The sequence below is a fragment of the Mobula hypostoma genome, chromosome 7 (genome assembly GCF_963921235.1).
Source record: "Mobula hypostoma chromosome 7, sMobHyp1.1, whole genome shotgun sequence".
In the NCBI taxonomy this organism is placed as follows: Eukaryota; Metazoa; Chordata; class Chondrichthyes; order Myliobatiformes; family Myliobatidae; genus Mobula; species Mobula hypostoma.
Window position 1 is genome coordinate 109970840 of NC_086103.1, and position 15768 is coordinate 109986607.

Consider the following 15768-nt stretch of genomic DNA (forward strand, 5'->3'; position numbering starts at 1 on the left):
ACTTTTATTTTCATTTCATCCCTCATGTCTTCCTTATTCGCTTTTCATATTTGTTTCTTTTTCCACATTCCAATAGTTGTGATTTCAGACATCATCTTTGAGAGCTCCCTTTATCTTCTCTCCAGAAGAGATATGAAACTCACAATGAACTTTACATTTACAAATAACATTAATATCATTAAGGAAGCACAAGTCAAATATGTTTTTTTAAAACTGTTATGAGAAATGAAGCACGTTAGTTTTGGTTTATCTTAGCTCATTTAGTAGTCTGAGTATCCAACTGCATGAACATAACCCCTTCCACAGCCAAAATCAACACAATGCTTCAATTGCTATTCATTGATCTGGTGAGCAGGGAGCTCCAGTAAGAAAACAAAGCCACACATTCAAATGCAAACATGTTGGGTGATTGGTTCAGATGAGAGTATCTTAGATACATTTTGAATTCGGAGAGTAATGAAATCCAACAATGCCCTCGCAGCTGTTAGCTATTTTTAAAATAAGAGTTGGATACAACGTAAATTAATTCTTCACTGGAATTCAATAATTCAAGTAGTTCTCTATTCATGAGGGCCAGCTGCAATACATACATTTTTTTAAATAAAGAATTGGGTAAATTCCCTCAGAACAGGTCAATTTTTAATAAAAAGGCTTTCTTGAGAATCTAAAATAGTCATGGTTTTGTCATTATATGGGTTAATCGGAAGAATGTCGCAAAGATATCAATTTCTTATGCTCCTTCTTCCTTATTGTCTACCTGAACTGCACTTTCTCTGTAGCCGTTGTAAACTGAACAGCATTCTGTTACTGTATTGCTGTTCACTTGTACTAACTCAATGTACTTATGCTCTGAAATGATCTACATTGATGGCTTGAAAATCAGTCTTTCACTGTTTCTCACTACAGTGACAATAATAAACCAATTCCATTTACAAGAAATTAGATAAACTTTGAGAGCTGGAAATTCAAGTGTGGTTGTCTTTATGGTCACGTCGCACAAAATAATGTTTTTGCCGTGAATCAGCACCAGTACTCACAAAGAGAAGCAACCAGATCTTGCTATGACAGATTTCTTCTTCACAAAAAGGAAACATCTCATAGAATTTTTTGAGGATGTAACTAGTAGAGTGGATAGGGGAGAACCAGTGGATGTGGTATATTTGGATTTTCAAAAGGCTTTTGACAAGGTCCCACACAGGAGATTAGTGTGCAAACTTAAAGCATACAGTATTGGGGGAATGGTATTGATGTGGATAGAGAATTGGTTGGCAGACAGGAAGCAAAGAGTGGGAATAAACGGGACCTTTTCAGAATGGCAGGCAGTGACTAATGGGGTACCGCAAAGCTCAGTGCTGGGACCCCAGTTGTTTACAATATATATTAATGACTTAGACAAGGAAATTAAATGCAGGATCTCCAAGTTTGTAGATGACATGAAGCTGGGCAGCAGTGTTAGCTGTGAGGAGGATGCTAAGAGGATGCAGGGTGACTTGGATAGGTTAGGTGAGTGGGCAAATTCATGGCAGATGCAATTTAATGTGGATAAATGTGAGGTTATCCACTTTGGTGGCAAAAACAGGAAAACAGATTATTATCTGAATGGTGGCCGATTAGGAAAAGGGGAGGTGCAACGAGACCTGGGTGTCATTATACACCAGTCATTGAAAGTGGGCATGCAGGTACAGCAGGCGGTGAAAAAGGCGAATGGTATGCTGGCATTCATAGCAAGAGGGTTCGAGTACAGGAGCAGGGAGGTACTACTGCAGTTGTACAAGGTCTTGGTGAGACCACACCTGGAGTATTGTGTGCAGTTTTGGTCCCCTAATCTGAGGAAAGACATTCTTGCCATAGAGGGAATACAAAGAAGGTTCACCAGATTGATTCCTGGGATGGCAGGACTTTCATATGATGAAAGACTGGATCAGCTAGGCTTATGCTCCTTGGAATTTAGAAGATTGAGGGGGGATCTGATTGAAATGTATAAAATCCTAAAGGGATTGGACAGGCTAGATGCAGGAAGATTGTTCCCGTTGTTGGGGAAGCCCAGAACGAGGGGTCACAGTTTGAGGATAAAGGGGAAGCCTTTTAGGACCGAGATGACGAAAAACTTCTTCACACAGAGAGTGGTGAATCTGTGGAATTCTCTGCCACAGGAAACAGTTGAGCCCAGTTCATTGGCTATATTTAGGAGGGAGTTAGATATGGCCCTTGTGGCTAAAGGGATCAGGCGGTATGGAGAGAAGGCAGGTACAGGGTTCTGAGTTGGATGATCAGCCATGATCATACTGAATGGCGGTGCAGGCTTGAAGGGCCGAATGGCCTACTCCTGCACCTATTTTCTATGTTTCTATTAGCCTGGTAGCACTACCAAGATCTGCAAATGACTTAGCAAAATTTTCAATACTTGGCATGAAGCATTCCTGAGAAGGTACTATCCCTTTTGTGTTATCGTAGAGAAGGAAATGTCCAAGGATCATCAAAATCTAGCATAAACTAACTAGCCACATCATTCAAATTGTTATTTAATTCTAATTTATTTCATGGCATCTGGTCCAGCCAGGAATTAGTTTCTCAATACATTTTTTAAAATGCAAATCAACTTTCATCCACTATACAACTAATACATTTCATAGTTCTTACAATCGGCTATTGTTTAAAATGGAGATGGTAAATGATAGAACACAAAAGGTTAGAGGTTTATTTTATTGTCAAAGTATGCATGTACAATAGAACTCTGACATTTGTCTTCTCCAGACAGCCAGGAAATACTGAAAGACCATGGGATTGATGACAGAAAAGACATCACTCCACCCCCAGCACACATAAAAGAAATAAAACAAAACTCGCAAACTCAAAAATCCCCAACCCCCTCTCCCTCAGAGAAAAAACAGCCACGATAACGATCCCCAACCCTTTGTTGGAGTTAAAAAACAGCCACAATAACAATCCCCCAACCCCTCACCAGCAGAAAAAACGATGACAATAACAATCCCCCACACCCCCCCACCTGCAAAAAGCACAGTGAACAAAAAATAATGAGCTACTGCAGGATGTTGTAGCGTGAACGAAATCACCAGAGAGACAGAGTCACTGGTAGATACAAAGCAGCTTCTTTATTCGACACAAGGTACAACAGGCATCATGCAGACGGAGACGCTTTCGGTAGAAAGGTCTGCTAGCCCAATGTGGGCTCGATATTTATATGCTAAACACAAAAGCAATTGCTACTTAAAAAGTTATAGACAATGCTTCCTTTTGAAGCTACATACAAAACATCACACCTCCTAACTTCATCCTTTCCTTCTGACACCAACATGTCTGGGTTGGTATCCACAGCCTTTAAGAATGCAAGTTAAATCCACAATACATTTATTTGGCATTTTACATGCTAACATAGAAGGTAATTAATATTTATAATGTATAGATAATACTGTCTTCGAAACTACAGCATCAGGTCAAACTACGGCGCCAGAAGCATCTGGTATTCACACCTTTTTAGGAGGTGCATTGTTGTGGACTCAGTCCACAATACTTTGTCAAATAGAAGTCTGGTGGCCAAAGTCATTTAAGGGTAAATGAATCATCTACCCAAAAAAATTCACTCTAACAGAGGAATTCAGCAATTCAGGCAGTTTGTGTAGAAGGAAATGGACAGTTGATGTTTCAGATGAACGCCCTTCAATTGGACTGAAAGACCAGAGGGGAAAACCACTTTCAGTGGATCTTCTGTTATGGACTCAATTACAGCTTCTTTCACCTCCCATATACCACTGTGATAGGTCGTCTGGTGGTTTTGTCTCATGGGTGAGACAGGGCCACCAGGAAACCACAGTCTGGTGCAGATTGGAAATAATATCTCCCTCCAACTGGCACCTCAAGGATGCATGTTTAGCCCACTGTTCTACTCGCTCTACACTTATGACTGCATTGCTAGGCACAGCTCAAATGCCATCTATGGATTTGCCAACAACACATCTGTGGTTAGCAGAATTTCAGATGGTGGTGAGGAGGCGTACAGTAGTGAGATAGACCAGGCAGTTGAATGGTGTTGCAGCAACATCAGTATAACCAAGGAATGGATTTGGATTTCAGGAAGGTGAAGACAAAGGAACACATGCTAGTCTTCATTAAGGGATTAGAAGTGCAAAAGGTGAGCAGTTTCAAGTTCCTGAGTGTCAACATTTCTGAGGATCTATCCTGGGCCCAATATTTTGATGCAATTACAAAGAAGGCACGACAGTGGCTACATTTCTTTAAGAGTTTTAGAAGAATTGTTATATCACCAAAGACACTCGCAAATTTCTACAGATTTACCATGAAGAGCATTCTAACTGGCTGCACTACTGTCTGGTATGGAGGGGCTACTGTACAAGATTGGAAAAAGCTGCAGAAAGTTGTAACTCTGCCAGCTTCATCGTGGGCACCTGCCTCCCCAGCATCCAGGACAGCTTCAAAAAGTGATCCCTTAAAAAGACAGCATCCATCATTAAGGACCCCCATCACCCAGGATATACCTTCTTCTCATTGCTACAATCAATGATAAGATACAGGAGCCTGAAGACACACACTAAACATTTCAAGAACTTCTCCCTCCCCCCCCTCCACCAACACAACCTCTGTTTTTGCACAACTTATTTGATTTGGTTTTCACATATACTTCCTATCATAATGTATACTGCAATTTTTATTATGTATTGCGATGTACTGCTGCAGCAAAACAATACTTGTAATATTAAACCTGATTCTGATTCTGAAAAGTCTGGCATCATCTGAAGACCTATCAAGCATAATTACATCAGATGGTTGTTTTACACATCAAAGAAGCCAAAATAAGATGGTAAAGGAAAAATTTCCCTGATGGAATGGCGGAGCAGACTCAGTGGGCCAAGTGGCCTAATTCTGCCCGAAGGTTTTATGGTCTATCTCCCATGGAGGATTTCCGGGAGTTGTTTGGAATCGAACTTGCAACGTACAAAATCAATGCCTTGGTTGATACCAAGTCATCCATCTAGTCTCATTCTCTCTACTGCAGTTGAATGATTTGATACAACCAAGTGGTTTGCAAGAGCCATCTCAAAGGGCATCAAATAGCACAACACATTTCATCAGCTCCAAAGCAACGTACAAGCCAAACTGCTCATTTAGTATATAAGTTCCCCTGAACCACATTAGTGAACCAGGCAGATTTTTACAATATGATCACTTTCCCCTAAAGGTCCAATTAACTACAGAATGATTAATTAATATTTCTTTTTGCATTGTACAATTCTAGATCTAACATTTTCTGCTCCCTCAGCATACTGTCAGTTCTTCCGCCTCCACTGATCATTACCCTCCTTCTGCCACCTCCCCATACATCTGGAAATGCAACACCCACATTTTTAACTCTACCCTTACCATCAACCAGGAACTCAAACTGTCCTTCCAGGTGAAACTGCAATTCAGCAACATTTCTTCCAACCTAATGTATTGCAAATGGTGCTTAGGGAACAGTGTATCATCATCATTCTGAATTTAATGAACTTAACTCCTCACACCCTGACCACAGATGTGACAGTATCTCTCAGTTACAATTAGTTTTATTTTCCTCTGCTATCCTTTATAGGTAATTAGTGATAGCTTGTTTCCTATCAGACATTCTTTTCTTTTCTGTACATTCTTCTCTTCCCTTCCCCATATTCATAATCTAAAATAACTTTGTTTTTTCACTCGTACAGTTATCATGAAGGTACCCAAGCTAAAACATTCACTGCACAGCAGGAAAGGGAAAAGAGTAAGAAGGCAATAGATGGGAATCAGTCATACAGGGAACAGATCAGAGTTATTGTGGCCACCAACTAGGCTACAGATGATTGGCTACACTTCTGGCGCTAACTGCTAGACATTCGAGTGGGAAAGTACAACAGCCAATTGCCATAATCTATCAGTCCCAATGACATAACCTTAGCAAAAAATTATGACCCACAAACTGAATGTGCTATAGTAAATGAAAAGGTAGATCTCAAAGTTAGTAACTCAAGATATTCCCATTGAAGGAGTAGGATACAAAGATATTATGGATGGATTTGTGGACAAAGAAAGATGGTGCGTGGGAAAGGGATTCAGATACCTAGAACACTGAAAAAAGCCATAGGAAGCTGTGGCAAGCACAAATTGGACATGAAAGAAACAAAAGACAGGGGAAGGAAGGCAGAATAACAAAGGTTAGAAACCTAAGAGGGACGTTGTGCAAAGAAATATCTGATAAGTGTTTAAAAGGACAACTCTAAATGCAACGTTCCTTAATGAGCAGTATTTATAATATGAATTAACAAGTGCAAATAAATATAAATGCGAATGATGTTGTTGCTGCTCTAGAGACATGACTGCAAGGTGACTAAGTACAGAACAAGAACAGAACACCAGAGAACATTCAATACTTCAGAAAGCTCGGCAAAAACAGAAAGGAGGTTAAATGGTGTTGATGGTGACTGAGGAAAAGACTGCAATGTCCACCATCGGCATTGGCTGAGGAAAATCCTCATAATAATGGAGGAAGAATTCCTGGAAAGTGTACAAGACTATTTTGGACCAATACATTGAGAAACCAACTGGAGAGCAATTGGGAGAAAAACAATTGTTTTCAAGATATAATGCAATTATAAACAGCTAAATTTGTTTGTACATTCTGATCAGTGAGTATATTTAAGTTCTTAATGTATACAATAACTTAGCAATAGCAACACAAACAACACCACCTTGTAGAACATATTTACAACAGTAAGTCAAGTACCCAATTATTTTTTTTCAGGGCTTAACTCACCTTCAATCCCAAGAAAAGGCAAACATCCTGCCATCTATCAACCTTCCGGTAGCTGCCCACATCTACCATCAATTCTTTGAAAATCATAAATATAGCAAAAAACTGCAGATGCTGGAAGTTCTAAATAAGGTTTAGAAATACTAAAAACACAGTGCAAGTCAGTCAGAATCTGGGAAAACAACAGTTAGAAAGAATGAAAGGTCATTGAAAGGGACAATGGAGAGGTTCGTGGATGTGATCAAGACAATTGCCATGAAAGAAGTTGCTGGAAAATCCATCAGGGCTATGAAAAAACGATTAACCAAAAATAAGCGTCACTATTGACCAACAAGATTCAGCAAACACTTGTTACTGACACCACCAAAATTCCACAGAAGGAGACCAGTCCACAAGTTAACTGCCAAATTTCACAAACATTTTAAACCTCGGGTTAAAGTGAAATTCTGCATGTCTGGTTTAATCATGGCTAAAATGACAAAATTAAAAATATTTGCATGACTGTAAAATCATAAAATCTTTAGCAATTTGGCTCTACTATTCAATGTAAGGAGCAGTATCTGATTTGAATGAAGTCAAACATGCTTCTTTTCAACAGAATCACAATGTTTAAAAAAACAACATGCATATTGGTTTACTAAATTAGAAGGAAAACAACCTACCATCATTCTTTCAAACAGTAAAATAACTTCCTTTTCTGGCAACTGATTTGAGTTTTCATTTTCAGAGGATATTCCGGACCAATCATTCCGAGGAAGCTGTGGCTGTTTAATATTTGGAAGAGGTGCTCTACCACGCTTGCTTCGAATTCGAATACTTGCAAATCTATCAAGCTACAAGAAAGGGAAAAATGAAATCAAATATTCATCTTGTTTAAGGAACCTGTCAATTAAAATCTAAACTTCAGAGAAAAGATACACAAATTGACAAGAGCTTAAAAAGACAATCCAATATAGCTTATAGAACCTATACTTGCAAATAACAGCATAGTTACATATTAGCACAGTGACAAATGTTGTATTGTAATATGGGTGTTATCCAGGGAAGTGCCAAATGTATAGCATGGTGTTCAATAATAAAAAATAATATCATTCTCATTTGGTGTTACTAAGACAAGAAAGTAGTATGACTCAATGCAAGGTATAGTATTTGATTTGAATGGTGATGTCAAAGATGCTTCTTTTCAAAAGAATCACAATGTTGAAAGAGTTCTTTTTTACATTTGTATCATACAGACTTGAAAAGAGAACCAGTTAAAAAAGTATTTGGAAAAAAAAGAATTGGTAATTACATTATATCAAATTAAGTATCTAAGTTTGATATTAAAGGCTGTAAATCTTGGCACTGGTGAACTATAAAGTTAAAATGATTGCCTGAAACAAAATAATTGCACAATTTATTCCAAAGCAATTCATTGATTCAAGTACATGATACCATATTAATATCAATCCCTATATAAGGCACACGGAAAAACAGCTGTCATATTATATTGCAACTCTAAAATCATATCATCAAAACAAAGATGCTACATTAAATGCACTAATAAAAACCTTACCACATCATCAGTCAATGTTTTGATATTCATGTTCTGTAGAAAGAGGAAAAAAAATACTTGTTACCACATAATGCTACTTTCAGTTACAAAACACAATTGCCAATTCGAGTAATAAAAATCAGCATAGAATAACAATGTTAATTTTAAACTTTATTCTAGTTTTTAAACCTCCTGGCTATGTCGACCTATTTCACAAAAATTCAGCTGTCAAGGTCACTGCAGAAATTAAAGTACCTGTGAATTTACAGCAGGCAGTACATTTTAAACAAAAGTCAGCCTTTGTCTGGACTTAACTGAGCAGTAACCCACTCATTTATGTTCATTCATCAGCTACTTTGACATACAGAAAATCTTCTCTTTTCATTTCCACTAATGATAAAAAAAATTAAATCACATAGCTAATTGTTACCAGTCCTGAAGATTCAACAGATAGCTCATGAAGGCATTTGGACATAATCACAATTTATATTGATTGCTATCCAGGTTTCAATGAACTACTGTATGTTCAGTTGGATTCACATATCCAATTTATTCTGCAGTAACATTCATAAACTCTTTACAAAAATAAAAAAGATGAACACCTCATAAGCAGGAACATATACAGGAAATCATTGCAACAATCTGATTTTCAGTGTTTCAATTCAACTGAAGTGTTTAAGGGGGTAGACTTGGGAAGGTGTTGTCACTTAAATATTTTATACATGCTTTTATCAATATTGTGCATAATTCATAGACTAACTTAGAGCATTATTTCTTCAACATCCTTACCCATAACCAATTAGACCATCCACTTAGGTACCGCATCAACAGGGCATGTCAGAGACAAAGATATCCAGGGGTGAGTGACCTACCTCCATCAGGCATCCGTCGTGAGGCAGGAGTGTGATCCAATAGTCTGCTGATTAAATACAATGCCAACAACTCTCTCACAGATCAATGCCACCCAGAACAAAGCAGCTCACTTGGATAGCACAGCATTCACTAAACATTCCCTTCCTCATTACTGGGAACATAGTGGCAGCTAACAGTACGGACAAAATACACTGCAGTTAGAAACCAGCATCAAAAGATGAAAAACAACAAGTACCTCACCTGCAGGTACTGAGGTTGGAGAGTACAATATTGAGTTAGGAATGATGCAACACAACCAAACAGAATACAAAGCGTTGATCCTCAAGCTTGCACTGTACCTCATTTTAACACTGCAGAAGGCCACTAACTGGTTAAAGTGGGAAGGGAATGAAAAATTAAAACAGCAGGCAACAGGAAGCAGAGGGTCACTCCTGAAGACCAAGTCACGTTCATGGCAAAGTCACCACCCAACTAACAGTTGGCCTCCCTAGTTTAAAGACCACATTGTAAACAGAGGCAAGTAAGGTAGAAGGCAAGAACAAAGAGAACTCTCTCAAGGATGCTCCTGTCCATCACAGTCAGAGTTCAAAAAGTAAGACACACTTGTGTGGAAATTCTCATCATTGATGCTAGTACGTTGGAGCAGAGAACTTTCTGTGTCTTTGTTGCTCTTCCAATTTAATTGTGCTTACAGAAAAAGACAATTGGTTTATCTTATGGACTGAATTTTAAAATCAAAATGAACTATTTTTGATCAACATTAACAAAAGCCCTATACTAAACCAAACAGAAGAAATTAAAATATCAAGCTCTGAGCACACAGCAGTTAAGCAATTAAATAGCTCTGTGGCATGTTTAAACTATATATATTTTTGTTTTACAAATCACCAAAATTTTTAATAACTTTTACAGAAGTCCAGATGATGGTTTCAACGTATCTATTGGGAGTGGAATCAGCTTCATGAGGCTAATGCTCTGAAAGCCTGAGGCTCTGGTACTATATCATGTTTACAGATTCAATTTGCTACTTTTACACAAAATAATTCTTTAAAACTTCCCCTGAAGACCTAATTTTTATAAAAATTAAAAAACACCAATAAAAAGATGCATTTTAAGGATACAGGCAAACCCCATATTATGGACACTCAGGGTGCAGATGCCTGTCCTATCAGAAATCACAAATAATTATCTAAAGTTCCAAAAAACTAAATCAAATTTGCAATGACAGAATTTATGTAGGGACACAAAAGTACATAAATAAAGTATTCTCTTCTTTATATTTTGTAGCTTGCATTTTCTGATGCATATGCAGATAATAATGTATTTTTTTTTAAGTGTGGTAGATTTTGTTGTCCAGCAGATTCTCTCGCCCCCACCTCCCCCAGAGATTTTCCACATTATTTACCTCAGCATCTCTGAAACAGGCCAAAAAATTTAAATGCAGGTCATCAACCTGAATAACCAGATGTTTGCCTTGAGATGCATCATTAAATTGTATTTCCTATATTTGGTATGCATTTAAACATGTAAATCATTATTCAAACTGAAGGCTGGAGGGGATAAGTATCCACATTCACTTGTGTCTCCAAACACAGTTGCTACCCACTTAATAGACTGCCTTGTCAGTTCCACTTATAGATTGCCCTGTCAGTTTCCAACTAAATCTCTGAATTGCACCCCACCCCAACCACATGAACCAGCGACTGTTTTACTCGTCACTGAAAGAAAAGCATCCTGTAGGAAATAACTCAATTTATTACGAGATTCAATGAAAAGTGGAGTTTCAGGTTACAGAAAACTGCAGTACAGATTGTGTTCTAAGAATGCAACTCCTTTGTAATGCGAGGATCACCAGCTTCTCTTTTCATGAGCAGATAATATAAAATATACCAGTAATTGATATCACAATTTATGGAGATAAACATATTGGAATAGAAAAAGACAATTACGGGTGACTTAGAAAATATAGGACTTCTGTAATTTTCTAAATTCAATGAAGTATATTCAGAGTGACGAACCTACGGCACATACAGAAAGTCTGCCGGCATGCTGTATGTAGTGCTGCCTCTCGGTTCTTTAAACACCACTTTTAATTAAAAGATACATAATTATTATCTATACTATCAAAGAAATAAAGTAGCAAATAATATTTTACAACCGCAGAGCAGTGAAGTGCTTTTACAGGAAACAGCTTATGCCAACTTAGCACCAGCTAGACAGTTGCAAGAACACATGGCATTTCATGTTAAGTTTTGAAATCCTCCTAGTCCTGGTGTACACATCAGTATTCGGATTGTAAACAATTGAGCCAATTGGCACTGGCTTCACATTGCTTAATCTTTTTTCTCTTGTTGTTTGTGAGTGAACGCTGGACATTCACTAATAATAATGGTAAATGCTTTATGTACAGTAGTTTATGAATTTTTTTGCAAAAACTTAAATTATCAGTAAAACTGTTAATTAAGTTGACTTAACAAATTTCACGATATATGCCGATGATATTAAACCTGATTCTGATTGTGAGATATTTTTAAATAGTGTTTACTCTATACAATTTGTCAGAATATCAGATACCAACAAAAAACAAAAATGTTCAAATGACAGAAGCAGCAGCAAATATTTTCAAGAGTGGTGGATAGCCTTGCACTGCTCGGGGATACCACTGCCTATGCACCCAGCAACATGATAACCAGCCTCAATGTCCATTATCCAGTAGCACTTACATCCACTGTGATGAAGTGCATTGAAAGGTTGGTCATGAAGTATATCAACTCCTACCTGAGGAGTGACCTGGATCTGCTTCAATTTGCTTACTGTCACCACAGGTCAATACCAGATACCATTTCATTGACTATTCATTCAACCCTGGGACATCCGGACAGTGAAGATGTATATATCAGGATGCTCTTCCTTGACTAAGGCTCAGCATTCAACACCATCATCCACTTGAAACTAACCAATAAGACCTTGGTCTTGATATTTCTTTGTGTAACTGGATCTCCAATTTCCTCACTTTCAGACCCCAGTTACTATGAATTGGCAACAGCACCTCCTTCACAAATTACAATCAGCACAGATACACAAGGCTGTGTGCTTGGCCCCCACTCTACTCACTTCATTCTTACAACTGCAAGGCTAAGTACAGCTCCAAAGCCATATTTATATTTGCTGATGACACCACAGCTGTTGACCAAATCAAAGATGATGACAAGTTGGCAGATAGGAGAGAATAAAATCTGTTTGAATGCTGCCACAACAATAATTTCTCACTCAACATCAGCAAAACCAAAGAGCTGATCATTGACTTAAGGAGGAAGAAACTGGAAGTCTATGAGTCAGTCTTCATAAAGGAATCAAGAGATGAAGAGGTTGGTAACTTTAAATTCCTGGCATTATCTTATCAGAGAATCTGTCCTGGGACCAAGCATGTAAGTGCCATCACAAAGAAGGCATTACAATGTCTCTATTTTCTTAGAAGCTTGCACAGATCTGGTATGTCCTCTAAATCTTTGTTAAAACTCTGTAGGTGTACGGTGGAGAGTATCCTGTCTGGTTGCATCACAGCTTGGTATGGAAAAACCAATGTCCATGAAAGAAAAATCCTACAAAAAATGAGATTTCCAACTTAGTTGTTGCAAGTATTAAGGGTTTCAAAGATTATTGAACAACATGGAAAACCACTCAGTGACAGGGAATATGTGAAAAAAATCATGCTAGAGTGCTTCTTTCCATTTCAACCGTTTTCCAGAAAAAGAAAAAATATTCAGTGCATTAAGGAATTTGCCAATGAGCAGAAACACAGTAGAAGATAGAATATTAATGAGATAATGATGTATTGATCATGATCTTTTAAGAATCACTTGATTCTGGCATGGTTCCAGAGGACTGGGAAATCGCAAATGTCACTCCACTCTTTAAAAAGGGAGGAAGGCAAAAGAAAGGAAATTATAGGTCAGTTAGCCTAACCACAGAGGTTGGGAAAGTATTGAAGTCTATTATTAAGGATAAGCTTTCAGGGTACTAGAAAGCTAAAAAGATAAGTCAGTCAGCATGGATTCTGTAAAGGGAAATCTTGACTGACAAATCTGTTCAAATTCTTGGAAAAAGTAACAAGCAGTGTGGACAAAGGAGAGGCAATGGATATCATTTGCTTGGATTTTCAGAAGGCATTTGATAAGGTGCCACACATGAGACTGCTTAACAAAATAAAATCCCATGGAATTACAGGAAAGATACTGGCATGGATAGCAGAATGGCTGACAGGCAGGAGGCAGTGAGTGGGAATAAAGGGGGCCTTTTCTGATTGGCTGCCAGTGACTAGTGGTATTCCTCAGGATTCAGTATTAGGACCACTAGTTTTCACATTGTTTGTCAATGATTTGGATTACAGAATTGATGGCTTTGTGGCAAATTTTGCAGATGATACAATGATAGGTGGAGAGGTTGGTAGTGCTAGGGAAGCAATGCGATTGCAGCAGAACTTAGACAAATTGGAAGAATGGGCAAAAGTGTGGCAGATGGAATAGAGTATTGGAAAATGTATGATAATGTATTTTGGTAAAAGGGACAATAGAACAGACTATTATCTAAATGAGGAGAAGGTTCAAACATCAGAGGTGCAGAGGGACTTAGGGGTCCTTGTGCAAGATTCCCAGAAGGTTAATTTACAGGTTGAGTCAGTGGTTAAAGGAGACAAATGCAATGTTGGCATTTATTTCAAGTGTGATAGAATATAAAAGCAAGAAGATGATCATGAGGCTTTATAAGAAACTGGTCAGGCTGCACTTAAGAGTATTGCCAACAGTTTTAGGCCCCACATCTCAGAAAGGATGTGTTGTCACTGGAGAGAGTCCAGAGGAGGTTCATGAGAATGATTCCAAGAATGAAGGGGTTAACATGGGAGCGTTTGCCAGCTTTGGGGCTGTACTGACTGGAATTTAGAAGAATGCAGGTGGATCTCATTGAAAACTAATGAATGTTGAAAGAACTAGATAGGGTGGATGTGGAGAGGATGTTTCCTATGGTGGGGGCAACCAGAACTAAAGGGCACAGCCTCAAAACTGAGGGGCAACCTTTTAGAACAGGGGTAAGGAGGAATTTTTTAGCCAGAGTATTGAATCTGTGGGATCCTCTGTCACAGACTGCAGTAAAGGCCAAGTCCATGGGTATAGTTAAGACAGAAGTTAATCGCTGTCAAAGGATATGGCAAGAAGGCAGGTGTATGGGGTTGAGTGGGATCCGGGATCAGCCATGATGGAATGACAGAATAGACTCAATAAGCTGAATGACCTGATTCTACTATGTCTTATGGTCTAATGATGCGACAAACATAGCAGAACAACGAACAAAAGATACAGTTTGTGTTTTTATTTTCTATTTGTCTTGACAAGAGATCTTGTGCTACTGCATCAGCTGGGCTACTCAGAATTGCTTGATTTTGTAAGGATAATGAAATACGCAAAGAACTGGTGAACTTGGTAGTGTTACCTGAACACATCAAAAGGGGTTGAAACATGTAAGGTAGGAATTAAAGAATTGTCTGGTCAACAAGTTCACCTTTCAAAATTTGTTTCTGTGACAACTGATAATGCAGCCAGTGTGACTGGTAAAGAAGCAGGTTCTGTCAATCTGTTTGCAAAATACGTTGGACATCGAAATATCTTGAATTAGAAATTCAGGTCATTTGAGGAAATTGAAAAATTCATAAAGTATGCAGACAGTGTAATATTAAACAAACTTGGAAATCTTGCAGTGGATTGATTTGGATAATTGTTAAGTGCAATTGATTGATTTACAAAGCAGCACAATTTGGAGGCAAACATTTTTCAACTCAAGAGCTGAAACTCGAAAATACTGAAAGAGATCCTTTAGTAACTGGATCAAAGCATAAAAAAAATCCATACAGTGAGTTTCTACAGCTCTGGATTTCCATTCCCAAAAGGTTTAACTCAAAAATCTTACAATGGCAATATTAACAGTACTTTCATCAACATTTAATGTGAGTCATTGTTTTCAGTGATGAACTTGGTCAGGTCTAATTATAGTTGCAAACTTCTGATGAAACTAGTGCAACGTGCTCTCGATCCCCAGTCATGGGTAAATAGCCCTACTGCCTTGTGGGCAGCCTCAAGAGAGACAAAGGCTGGTTGAGTAAACCCAGTTAGAAAATCTGCAGTGGAGCCCCTAAGGCAGTTGAACATCACTTAACATCCTTCCAGCAGATCCTGCAGCCAAGCTGGTGCCAAACGTACAGCTTCACTTTCCTTTGGACTATACCAGTGAGGTCAAGAGGGCGATCTTGACAACTGGATATCCCAAGACCTTCATACCTTCAACCAAGGCTTGTGCCCTGGAGAGGCCGCTCCACTGCCACTATCCATTGTCCTTTGGGCCAGACAGATGCCATCATTATCATCAGTGCTATGTGCAGAATTTTCATAACAACCAAATGCAGGGCATTTACAAAATATTTCTTCCTCGATCTTTTGAGAGTGCACCAGAGCTTACACTTTCACGCACACATTTCTGAAGTATAATAACAATACCATTTAGAAATGAAGTT

At 38.3% G+C, this 15768-nt stretch overlaps 1 protein-coding gene across 1 annotated transcript in view; it reads right to left on the reverse strand.

Moving 5' to 3' along the window:
• The window catches only part of LOC134349446 (protein diaphanous homolog 3-like), a 576191-nt gene that overhangs the window by 530078 nt on the left and 30345 nt on the right, over nucleotides 1-15768 (reverse strand). Inside the window, exons 2-3 of the mRNA XM_063053764.1 lie at nucleotides 8355-8387; nucleotides 7462-7632 (exon numbers count right to left, since the gene is read on the reverse strand). Coding sequence (XP_062909834.1) covers nucleotides 7462-7632; nucleotides 8355-8387 — 204 coding nt within the window. The remainder of the gene's footprint in view (nucleotides 1-7461; nucleotides 7633-8354; nucleotides 8388-15768) is intronic.